Here is a 12,883-nt window from a genome sequence, read left to right on the forward strand (position 1 = left end):
CTCAATCCGCAGGCCCGAGCGTGGACGTCAGGCCGGTGACGGGACTCTGGGCTCCCAGCCCCCGGCTCGCTGCCCCGGCTCCAGACCCCTTCCTGTCTTCCTTCCCTTGCTTTCTGCTGCGCTCGGGTCCCCTTTCGGCCTCCCCCGCCCGGCCTGTGACATCTCCTGCAGGCGACTTTTCTCCCTGCCGGCCTGGGCAACGGCTTCTCCCGTGGACGGAAGGGGGCGCTACTCCATGCAGCTGCGTCACCCCTGCTCCTCCTTCTGTGTCTGTTTCAGATTCGGAGCCGGGTTGACGTCATCAGACACGTGGTGAAGAACGGGCTTCTCTGGGATGAGCTGTACATAGGATTCCAAACCCGGCTGCAGCGGCACCCCGACATCTACCATCACCTGTAAGTGCCCGTCACCGGCTGGGTCACCAAGGGGACGCCGCAGATAAATAGAGTCAGGGACCGATTGTGCCCCCAAATTCTGATGGACGTGTGAGGTCCCACCATTAGAGCTTCGTTCCTTTGTTACCCTGTAAAAGGCAAATCTGGTTACAAAAGTACTCTTTCAAAGAGTCATTATTCATTCACTCACACAGCTGTGTTTCAGCTCCTTTCTGGGAGTGGGTTTCGGTTCAGGAGATGAAAGGACAGTAGGAGAGGGAAGGGTGGGTTTGCAGGGACAGGAATGAGGGGTGGTGTTTAGGTGACGAAGGCACGGCCATTGAAGACAGACCTGTCCCACGGCACATCTTTGCCTGTGCTCAAGTGTGAAGGCGGAGGATGGCTGCTGGGGGGAGGGGAGGTGGGGGGAGGGGCGCTGAGTGTGCCCACCTCCACTTCCAAACCCCGTTAGCCTCCTGTTACAAAACCCTATATCTTCAAAATGATATTCGGAACATTTGAGCTGAAATGTCAGAAAGGCCTATATGCCATGTTTACATTTGCAAAAGAATCACCAACACTGACCCTCTGAGAAATGCAAGAATTTAATTGTAAATAAGCAAAACCTACCATCTGGCTCGCCTTGAGGCCGCAGCATAGGTGTGTCTTGAAATCTTTTTTTACTGACTTCCCTTTGAATGTTTTTAAATTATTTTTAGGAAATGTAAAGAATGTTGAAGCATGTGAAATAAAAAGTAAATAGGCACCCCACCCGTCCCACAAAACCCTCTCTGTTTCCTGCCTCCCCTCCCCCCACTCACTGAGCTCTCTCGAGAACTGGCAACAAGCTCAGTGAGAATCATCCCAGGCTTGTTTCTGACTGTATCAAATTTCTCTAAATAGGTTTGTTCTCAGTAAACTGCCCCATACAGTGGAGGGAAAAGTTTGTTGTTGCTGTTATCTTCTAAATATAATCTGGGGGCGCCTGGGTGGCTCAGTTGGTTAAGCATCTGACTTGGGCTCAGGTCTTGATTTCGCAGTTAGTGAGTTCGAGCCCCACGTCGGGCTCTGTGCTGACAGCTCAGAGCCTGGAGTCTGCTTTGGATTCTGTGTCTTGCTTTCTCTGCCACTCCCCTGCTCGCTCACTCTCTCAAAAATAAATATTTAAAAAATTTTTTTAAAAATCTGAGTACATATGATTGGTAACTTGCATTTTTTCTTAACTCATCAATGTATCTTTGGTATTCCTTGTGTTAAAACACACGGATCAACCTCAGGTTTTTATTTGAAGATTTTAGTTTTACATAATCTCTACACCCAATGTGGGGCTTAAACTTAAAACCCAGAGATGAAGAGTCGCATGGTCCACTGACCAGGCCAGCCAGGAGCCCCGAACCTCAAACTTTCCAGTCACTGGAAAACATGTTTGACTCTTGTTCATTTTTAACAGAACGTATACCTGGCTTCTTGTTCTGGAAATACAGGCATGAAGCAACTTTTGGGGAGACTCGAGAGGTTATTTTCTTAAGAAAATAGTTTCCTCTTGTAAACATGTAGGATATTGGTGCTAAAGACCATTTTGTTCTGTTGTTTTGATAATGAAGGTCATAAATGTAAGAGGAGAGGCACCTGGGTGGCTCAGTCGGTTGAGTGTCCAACTTCAGCTCAGGTCATGATCTCACAGTTGGTGGGTTCAAGCCCCATATTGGGCTCTGTGCCAACAAGCTCGGAGCCTGGAGCCTGCTTCCGATTCGTTGTTTCCCTCTCTCTCTGCCCCTCCCCTACTCATGCTCTGTCTCTCTGTCTCTCAAAAATAAATAAAAATTTTAAAAATTGAAAAAAAAGTAAATGTAAGAGGATCCCCTAATGAATCATGGGAAACAGTTCCAGCCCAGTTAATCCTGGTCTCTCTTCAAATGGGATTTTTGAGTTTCTTGAGTATTTTACTTGTTATAGAGAGAACATATCTCCACTGTGGAAAATTTGAGAAAAGGTATTTAAAAATTCAAAAAAGAGTTAAAACCACAAATGTTCCCACCCTCCCCCAGAGAGAGCCGTGTACGTCTTGTGGTCTGACTAATATTTCCTTTTCGTTTACAAGCACATACACATGCATTTGCTGTAAAAATACAATAATATCGCATGTCCTTTTTAAAAACGTTTGTTTATATTTGAAAGAGAGAGAGAGCATGAGGGGGAGGGAATGAGAGAGAGGGTGAGAGAGAGAATCCCAAGCAGGCTCCACATTGTCAGCACAGAGCCTTGTATGGGACTCGAACTCACGGATTGTAAGATCATGACCTGAGCAGAAATCAAGAGTCAGATACCTAACTGACTAAGCCCCCCAGGGCTCATGTGTTGTACATATTTACCGAACAATCTTTGATCTACCTGTAAGTTTCTTCTAACTTTTCACTATGAAGCAGTGATGCGGCAGATGAGTGTGTGGGTGTGTCCGTCAGGCTTTTGGTGCGCTCTGCCTAGTTGTTCAGGGAAGCCACTTGATCTCCCCAGATACACATAGGAGAGGACCCTCTTACCTGGACCCTCACTAATATCAGGCTCTAATGCTTTGGGGCACAGAATATAGAGTTTTGGGTAAAGAATATAAATCTCACATATGAGAATTCCTTAAAGCAAGGCACGCCATGATAAAATAAAAATAAGACTCAGTTGTCCTGTTTTAAGGGACCACATTCAATACCTGGAAAGTGCCAGGTGCTGAAACAGCACAGAAGCACCATCTCTCGGGGAGTGCTCAGTACTGGGTACCCAACACATCCTGGCCAAGCAGCAGCCATGGAAGTTTCCAAAACATATTTCCCTGCTTTATCTCCCATGCAGGTTTTGGAACCATTTTCAAATAAAACTCCCTCTAACGCCACCCAACTGGAAGTCCTTCCTGATGCACTGTGGATAGAGGAGACCTCAGGTTCCCAGGTAAGGCGTCCTGTAAGTGTGGGAGACACCCTTGTTGTAAACCCTGTCATGTTCTCTCTGGTGTCCAAATTAGGCAGGCACCACACCTGTCCAAAAACCTGACTTTCAGGGGAGCGGGAAGAGCTAGCATTATAAGAACATTCAAGTTTCAAGATAAATGAGGAAAATGAGTAGTGAGTACATCGGCCCAGGTCCGTAGAGTCGGGTCTAGTTGGCGTGAGCATAGAGCCAGTTAATAAACAAGATGGAAATTTTCCCAGGAGGACAGTGAGTGTTCAGAGCGGACCCCTAGCAATGTGGAGCAGCAGAAGAAACCAAAGGGAGGAAACCTAAAAACAGAGTATAATGGAAAATATCACCTCTCCATTTCCAGTAGACGCCTCCCTTTTTCAAGCCAATAGAGATCAGTTTGTCGGATTCAAATCAGATTTGACATTTCTTACTACCACTTGGGATGGAATTTTATTAACTGAATTGAAAATTATGTTGCCTCACACTTACTATTAGAAAGATCTCATAATATTACTACAAAGACGGTAAATTCTTTGCCTCATGCATTTTATATATTTATCCCAACAGCGGTCACATCACATAGTGTTGTAATAATCTCTTTTCTGCTCAGCAGACTCTGATTTTCTGACAAGTAAATTCTCTTGCCTTTTTATCCCTAGTGCTCAGCCCAGTGCACGACTTTAGTCAGGGTCTGCATTCAAGGAAGGGACAGTGAGTTTCTGTCTCTCACCATCAGTATGACTTGCCTCTTAAACTGGGCTTCAGCGTCCTGACCAGTAAAATTACAGATCGAAATAGAACTTTTTTTTCCAGTTGTTAATTTGTTTCCTACTCCAGTTCAGCACAAGGCATTGGGCTAGATCTTCTACATTAGGATTATAAGCCAGAAGGGAGGCTAAGGGAATTCACGTAGTACTGAATTATAAGGTAGACTAAATAAGCACTATGTTTGTGTTATAAACTAAGTGTCAGGAATACTGAGGAGGGAGAGATTACGTCTGACTTTTTGAAATGCCCAGCAGGAACGTTATGAGCAGGTAGTATTTGGGGATGGTGAGAGGCAGGGTGGTGTTCAGAAAGTGGCTCAAAGTTTGGGTAAAGTTCTTAATGAAGCTGAGGTGGAGGGGAGGGATGGTAGAAAGAGTATTCCAGACAGAAAGAGTGGGTGAAGGGGAAAGGTAGCAAAATGGAAGGTGGACCGGAGTCTTTGAGAGTCTTTCGGGGATGACGGAAAAATAAGGGAAACGGAGAAGAGGCATGAGCGGCCCTGGGGGAGCAGGGTCGGGGGTCAGTGAAGATGCTGAGCATGTTTAGTAGTTAGAGAAGCCAGGAGGCATGGAAGGTGAGGAGGTAACCGATGGAGAAGGCACAGAGTTCAAGGTCTTGGAGCCAGAGCAGTTCTGAAAGATGGACAGAGGTGCTTCTGTGTAGACGGGTGAACAAAATGGAGCAGTGACAAAGGCTGTAGAGTCAGGAGCATGTGCCTTTTCAAGTTCCCGGTCAGGGGGGCAATAAAGCATGGGGTCAGCACCTCAGACTTGACTTCTCAAGTTAAAATCTGGGCTGTCACCTACCGATGACCTTGGGCAAATTCATGAACCTCCCTACATCTCAGGCTTTCATCTGTAAAGTGGACATAATAACACCCACTCACAGGGCTATGTCACGGGTAAAGTCACTGCTGAATGAGTGAGTTGCATGTGGTAAGTGGACAATAAATGTTAACTTTATCCACCTGCTGAAATAAACAGGAGAGTCCTGTGACCTATGGTTAGTCACGTGGCAACTCTAAAAAGTTGGGAGAAGAGTCGTATAGTCCAGTTCACAATCCAGTTTTAGATTCCCGCTGACCTTGAAGCATCAAAGACTGTGTAACTTGAACTAAAGAACGAGACTAAAAATTTGTCCCAATGCAATAAAAAGATGAAAAAGTATTAAAGTGAGATTTATACATAATATATTTAATTCACAGAGATGCCAAACAACATAGAAAACGCAAGAACTTACTGATGCCACATCTTGAACACAGGAACCTTATTCCAAAGCAACTTACACCTTATTGAAATCAACCACGGATAATTACATGTTGCATTTGTGAGATGCTCACATATGTTATGTTTATGGATCACTACATAGCCAGATAATTTAGATTTCACTTATTCTACACAATTCTCTATAAAAGAACTGATGAACCCTACAGGAACAGATTGTCTATGGGAAACAAATCATAACAGGAGGAGATGTGAATCTGAGGATTGAAGAAACAGAACAGGAGACATAATTCCCTCGAGGACAATGAGGAAACTGGAAAGGTGTGAAGGAGCAAAAGTTGGGTTAGAAAACGAGAAGAAAGAAGAGAAGTGGATAAATGAGAGACCATAAGACAAAAACAGGAAGGAGAAAAACTTAAAATAGTGTTAGAAGAATCTAACAATAGATGTTTTGTTCCTTAATAGATTGATTTCCTAAATAGGGTCCATTAGGAGAGTCCGGTAAGAAGGGCTCATGGGCTGTTTTGAGTTTTTCAGAAAGCATTGTTGAAATCACACATTTGCCAAAACAAGGCTTCAGAGGCTGCCCTAAAAGAGAAACTTTCATTGGGACTGAAATTATTTTGATTCTGGGACAAAATTAGTCATTTCCTGCAGCTTATAAATTCTAACAAATAGAAAGATTTTTGATCAATTTTCAAAAGTGAACACTAACTAGTTATAAAATGAGTTTTGTAGACAAAAATCTTTCAAAATCAATAGAAAAGTCTACAACAAGCATCCATGCCTTGAAAAAATTGGGAAATCCTCTTCTGAACATATAAAAACATCATTTCAGTGGTTAAGATAAGGAACTAATTACTCTAGTAGCTCCTAGTGTCTAATTTTGGGTGATACTTGCATGATTAAGGCACAGCCATGAACATTTATCCCTAGGAAATGTGATTGTTAACAAGGTTTCTATTTTACACATTGATGTTGCTAGTACAACACACACACACACACACCTCTCATTGATTGAACATTGATATTGATTTTCTGGTTGTATATACTACCTCTTTCATTCTGAAGATACAAGAATCCAGTGGTGAAATTTACCTCCTTAAATCTCTAAATTCACACTTCATAATGGAAAGGTTGATCTATTTCTCATTAACATTAATACCAATGATGTTCCATTATTCTGGTTCACCTCACACATTATGCATGTAATTCAGGAATTATATTTTGTGATTTACACTGTGTAATACGTTATTCAATCGTTACCAAAAAATAAATTAATATATCTCAATAAAATGTATGTTAAAATGTATATGACGAGCAAATAAAAGATTATTTTAAAATGTGGCTTCATTTTCTTGCCATTAAGGCCATCTTTACTTTCATGCTGACTTTCCAGGGATATCCTTCAGATTCCGTCTCTCAAACAATTCTTTCATTTCACCAGGCCCCCCAGTGCATCAACTCTGCATGTCCTCACTTTGCTCCTTGCTCATCTTAGATGGTTCTTTCCCACCTGCATCTGCATCGCCCCCTTCTTTCTTGTTCTACACCACACCACCTGCCTTCTTGCCCTCTCTCATTTCTCATGTCCATGACTCAAACCCAAAACTGTGAAATCACCCTTTGTGCCTTGATCTGAATCCATGGCATCAGCAAATCCTGTTACCTCCACCTTCAAAGTATGCCCAGAGCCTAACCACTTCCCACTGCCGGCACTGCTATCAAGATCCGAAGACAAAGGAAACCCATGGAAGTAATGTTGGCATCGGGCCTGATTTGCCTCATGCCATGGATAGGCATCTGCTGATGCCAAAAGCCAAAACCCTGAGTGCCTTGAAAATCACTCAAAAACGCTCAAGGGGTGCCGGGGAAGGTGGGGAGGCGGCTGGCAGACTGCACAGCCCCACCCTAAAGCCGCATTAGAGGGTGTCAAGGAAGCTGCCAACATGTTGGACGTTGCTATTCATCTCACACTTCAGAAGCTCCACAGTAGAGAAACTAAGATGGAAGAGTCAGAAAGGAACCCACGTCCTCCATCAGTGCCCCTCCAGTGCCCTCCACAACCAGAGCTAGACTTTGAACTAGCTAGCAAGGGAGAAATATTTATTCTCGCCTTGCAGGCAATGAAGAGATTTGGAGTGGAGAGGCAATATATTGACAATTGACACACACTTGATAAAAATTTGTATTGTAATTACCAGGGTAACCACTGAAGGAATAGTAAAAGAATGTGCAACCACAAAAACAATACAGGGAAAATGAAGTGATTTAAAATATTAACCTGTGAAAGAAGTCAATGAAAGCGAAAATCTAGAACAGATAGGATGAATAGAAAGCAAACACCAAGATGGAGGAGTATATCAATATTTGCATTAAATATAAATGGACTGAATGCTCTCATTAAAAGACACATGAACAGACTAGATTTTAAAAGATGCTTTTTGGGGTGCATGATGGGCAAAATGGATGAAGGAGAGTGAACAGTCCAAGCTTTCAGGCATGGACTGACCACTCCCAGGGATAAAAGGTATAGCACAGGCGATATAGTCAGTGGTGTTGTAATAGCGTTGTATGGTGGCGGATGGTATCTTTTTGAGTGGTGAACAGTGTGTAGATCTGTCAAATCACTTAAGTTCTACACCTGAATCTAATATTTTGTGCTGACTGCTCTTCAATTAAAAAAGAACTCTTTGGCTGCTTATAAGACACATTTTTAAAAGATAAGCATACTGAAAGCATGAAAGAAAACAAATGGGGAACTCTATACTATGAAAACACTGATAAAAGATGGTATAGCTAACTTAAGTCAAATAAAGTGGAACACTTCATAATGATAGAAAGGATTTTTTAAAATTCCAGTGTCATATTGGTTTAAGGTGTACAATATAGTCATTCAATATTCCATACGTCACTCAGTGCTCACCACAGTAAGTGTATTCTTAATCCCCATCACCTGTTTCACCCACCCCTGCACCCCCCCCCCGCATAGCCGTCTGTTTGTTTGCTGTAGTTAAGAGCCTGTTGACTTGTCTCCTGTTTCCTTTGTTCATTTGTTTTGTTTTTTATATTCCACATAAGAGTGAAATCATATCATATTTATCTTATTCTGACTTATTTCACTTAGCATTATACTCTCTAGACCCATCCATGTGGATGCAAAAGGCAAGATTTCATTCTTTATTATAGCTGAATAATATTCTGTGCATGCATGCATGCATGTGTGCATGTGCGTGTGTGTGTGTGTGTGTGTGTGTGTGTGTGTGTGTGTATTCATTAGTCAGTAGACACTTAGGCTGCTTCCATAATTTGGCCATTGTAGATAATGCTGCTATAAACATAGGGGTGAATATATCTTTTCAGATTAATGTTTTTATATTCTTTGAGTTAATACCCAGTAGCTAAATTACAGGACCATAGGGTAATTCTATTTTTAATTTTATGAGGAACCTCCATCTTGTTCTCCACCGTGGCTGCACACTCTGCATTCACATTGCCACCAACAGAGCATGGGGTTTCCTTTTGTTCCACATTCTCGCCAACCCTTGTTTCTTGTGCTTTTGCTTTGAGCTGTTGTGACGGGTGTGAGGTGGTATCTCACTTTGATTTTGATTTGCATTTCCCTGATAATGAGTAATGTTGTGCATATTTTCACATGTCTGTAGGCCATCTGGATGTCTTCTGCCCATTTTTTAATTGGATTGTTTGAGGGGGGCTGTGTGTGTTGAGTTGTGTAGATTCTTTATATATTTTGGATACTACCTCTTAATCAAATATGTCATTTGAAAATATCTTCTCCCATTCAGTAGGTTGTTTTTAATTTTTTTATTATTTCCTTTGCTGTACAGAATCTTTTTATTTTGATGAAGTCCCAATGGTTTATTTTTGCTTTTTCCTCCCTTGCCTCAGGAGACATGTCTAGGAAAATGTTGGTATAGCTGACGTCATAGAAATTACTGCCTGTGCTCTCTTCTAAGATTTTTATGGTTTCAGGTCACATTTAGATCTTTAATCCATGTTGAGTTTATATTTGTGTATGGTATAAAAAGTGGTCCAGTTTCATTATTTTGAATGTCACTGTCCGGGTTTCTCAACACCATTCGTTGAAGAGACTGTCTTTTTTCCATTGCATAGTCTTGCCTTCTTGGTCAAAGATGAATTGGCCATATAGTGATGGGTTGATTCTGGGCTCTCTACCTTGTCTCACTGTGTGTCTATTTTTGTGCTAGTACCATTACTATTTTGATTAGGATAGCTTTGTAACTATATCTTGTAATCTGAGATTATGATGCTCCTCACTTTATTGTTCTTTACAAGATTGCTCTGGCTATTTGGGGGGGGTGTTTTGTGGGTCTATACAAATTTTAGATTGTTCTAGTTCTGTGAAAAATGCTGTTGGTATTCTGATAGAGATTGCATAAAATCTGCAGGTTACTTTAGGTGGTATGGACATTTTAACAATATTTGTTTTTCTAATCCATAAGCGTGGAATATCTTTCCATTTGTGTTGTCTTCAATTTCTTTCATAGTGGTTTATAGTTTTCTTACATCAATGTTTTGTAGTTTTTACCTCCTTGGTTAAGTTTAATCCTAAGTATTTTATTATTTTCAGTGCAGTTGTAAGTGGGACTGTTTTCTTAATTTCTGCCTCCTACTTCATTATTAGTATATAGAAATGAAACAGATTTCTGTATATTGATTTTGTATCCTGTGATCTCACCGAATTTATTTATTGCTTTAGTAGTTTCCTGGTGGAGTCTTTAGGGTTTTCTGTATATAGTATCATGTCATCTGCAAATAGTGAAGGTTTTATTTCTTCCTTACCAGTTTGGATGTCTTTTATTCCTTTCTCTTGTCTGATTGCTGTGGCTAGGGTTTCCAGTACTATGTTGAATAAAAGTGGTGGGAGTGGACATCCTCACCTTATTCCTGATCTTAAGGGAAAAGCTCTCAGTTTTTCACTATTGTGTATGATGTTGGCCATGGGTATCTTATATATGGTCTTTATTATGTTGATGTATGTTCCCTCTAAACCTAATTTGTTGAGGGTTTTTAGCATGAATGGATGTTGTACTTTGTCAAATGCTTTTTCTGCATCATTTGAAATTATCATATGGCTTTTATCAATGTGATATATTGGTTTGTCAATATTGAAACCACTCTTGCATCCCAGAAACAAGTTCCAATTCATTGTGGTACATGATTTTTCAAATGTATTGTTGGATTTGGTTTGCTGGTATTTTTTTGAAGATTTTTACATCTTTGTTCATCAGAGATATTGGCCTGTTGTGTTCATTGTCTGTCTGTCTGTCTGTCTGTCTCTCTCTCTCTCTCTCTCATCGTGTCTTTATCTGGTTTTGGTATCAGGGTGGCGTTGGCCTCATAGAATTATTTTGAAAGCTTTCCTTCCTCTTCTTCTGGAATAGTTTGAGAAGAATAGGTATTAACTCTTCTTTAAACGCTTGAGGAATTCACCTGTGTAGCCATCTGGTCCTGGACTTTTGTTTCCTGGAAGTTTTTTGATTACTGACTCAATTTCATTGCTGGTAATCAATCTGTTCAAATTTCCTATCTCTTCCTGATTCAGTTTTGCGTGGTTATAGGTTTCCAGGAATTTTATTTCATTTCTTCCAAGTTGTCCAATTTGTTGGCATATAAGTTTTCATAATATTCTTTTCTAATCCTTTTTTCCCCCTTGTAGCATTGGTTTCTCCTATTTCCTCTCTGTTACTTTGATGAGTCTGGCTAAGGAGGGTTTCTCAATTTTGTTGATCTTTTCAAAGAACCAGCTCCTGGTCTCATTGATCTAATGTATTGATTTTTTTTTTAGTTTTTGTTTTGCTTATTTCTGCTCTAATCTTTATTATTTCCTTCTTTCTACTGGTTTGGGGTTTGTTTGCTCTTCTTTTCTAGCTCCTTTAGGTGTAAATTTAGGTTGTTTAATTGATGTTTCTCTTGCTTCTTGAAATAGGCCTGTATTTCTATTAACTTCCCTCTTAAAAAACAGCTTTTGCTGCATCCCAAAGATTTGGGAGTGTTGTGTTTTCATCTTAATTTGTATCCATATATTTTTTATTTCCTCTTTGATTTCCTTAAAAGGCTTTGAACATATCTGTTAGATCCATCTGGTCCAGTGTATCATTCAAAGCCACTGCTTTCCTTGTTGATTTTCTGTTTGGATGATCTGTCCGTTAATGTCAGTGGGGTGTTAAAGTCCCCTAACTATTATTGTATTACTATGGATTACTTCCTTTATGTTTGTTATTAATTGCTTTATATATTTGGGTGCTCCATGTTGAGTGAATTAATATTTACAATGGTTATATCTTCTGGTTGGACTACTCCCTTTCTAATTATAAAGTGTCCTTCTTTGTCTCTTGTTACATCATTGTTTTAAAATCTACTTTGGTATAAATATTGCTACTCTGGCTTTCTTTTGAGGTCTGTTAGATTGGTAAATGTTTCTCCATCCCTCACTTTCAATCTGCAGGTGTCTTTAGGTCTGAATGAGTCTTTTGTAGGCAGCCTTTTGTTACTGTATTGTGGTTGCTTTTATTCTTTTCTGTCTCTTCTCTTGCTTCTCTTGGGTGCTGACTTTCTTTAGTGGTATAGTTGGATTTCCTTTTCTCTTTATCTTTCTGCATATCTGTTACTGGATTTTGGCTTTTGATAACCATTAAGTTTATATGTAATGTCTTCTGCATATAGCAGTCTGTACTAAGTTGATGGTCTCTCAAGTTGTTACCCATTCTAAAGCCTAAATTTTTACTCCGCTCCCCTCCACATTTGGGATATAGTCATACTTTACATCCTTTTATTTTGTGAAACTCTTGACTGATTTTTATAGATGTACTTATTTTTAATGCTTTTGTGCTTCCTACTTTTCTTATTCCCACTTATGGTCTTTTCTTTCTGCTCAGAGAGTCCCTGTAACATTTCTTGCAGGGCTGGCTTAGTGGTGATGACTTCCTTTAACTTGTTTTTCTGAGAAACTCTTTGTCTCCTTCTATTCTTAAAATAGCCTTGCTGGAGAGAGAATTCTTGGCTGTAGATTTTTTTTTTCCCCTTCAGCATTTTGAATATATCATTCTACTGCCTTATGGCCTGGGAAATTTCTGCTGAAAAATCAGCTGCTAGCTTCATGGGGTTTCCTTCGTATGTATCTGTTTTCTTTTCTCTTGCTGCTTTTTAAAATGTTTCCTTATCACCACTTTTGGCCATTTTAATGGCTCTGTGTGCTATGTGTCTCCATGTGGACCTGCTAGGGTTGATTTTGTTGGGGGCTCTCTGTGCCTCCCCGATCTGAATTTCTGTTTCCCTTCCCAGATTTGGGAAGCTTTCAGCTATTATTTCTTCAAATACATCTTCTGCACCTTTTCCCCCTCTCTTTTCCTTCTGGGATCCCTCTAATGTTAATATTCTGCTCAATGGTGCTATTGCAGTCCCTGAATCTATTTTCATGTTTTATTATTTCTCTCTCTCTCCTGTTCAGCTTGATTGCTTCCCATTACTCTGCCGTCTAGCTCACTGATCCATTCTTCTGCCTCCCCTACTCTACTGTTTATT

At 40.5% G+C, this 12,883-nt stretch overlaps 1 protein-coding gene across 2 annotated transcripts in view; it reads left to right on the forward strand.

Annotated features, from left to right (window-relative positions):
- LOC115295629 (cytidine monophosphate-N-acetylneuraminic acid hydroxylase) overlaps positions 1-6,629 on the forward strand; it is a 73,403-nt gene extending 66,774 nt beyond the window's left edge. For both annotated transcript variants that reach the window (XM_029943711.1, XM_029943712.1), the window contains exons 13-15: positions 280-395; positions 3,219-3,314; positions 5,299-6,629. In XM_029943711.1, coding sequence (XP_029799571.1) covers positions 280-395; positions 3,219-3,294 — 192 coding nt within the window. In that variant the 3' untranslated portion in view covers positions 3,295-3,314; positions 5,299-6,629. The remainder of the gene's footprint in view (positions 1-279; positions 396-3,218; positions 3,315-5,298) is intronic.
- The last annotated feature ends 6,254 nt before the right edge of the window (positions 6,630-12,883 follow it).

Source organism: Suricata suricatta, chromosome 7 (assembly GCF_006229205.1).
Source record: "Suricata suricatta isolate VVHF042 chromosome 7, meerkat_22Aug2017_6uvM2_HiC, whole genome shotgun sequence".
NCBI classification, from domain to species: Eukaryota; Metazoa; Chordata; class Mammalia; order Carnivora; family Herpestidae; genus Suricata; species Suricata suricatta.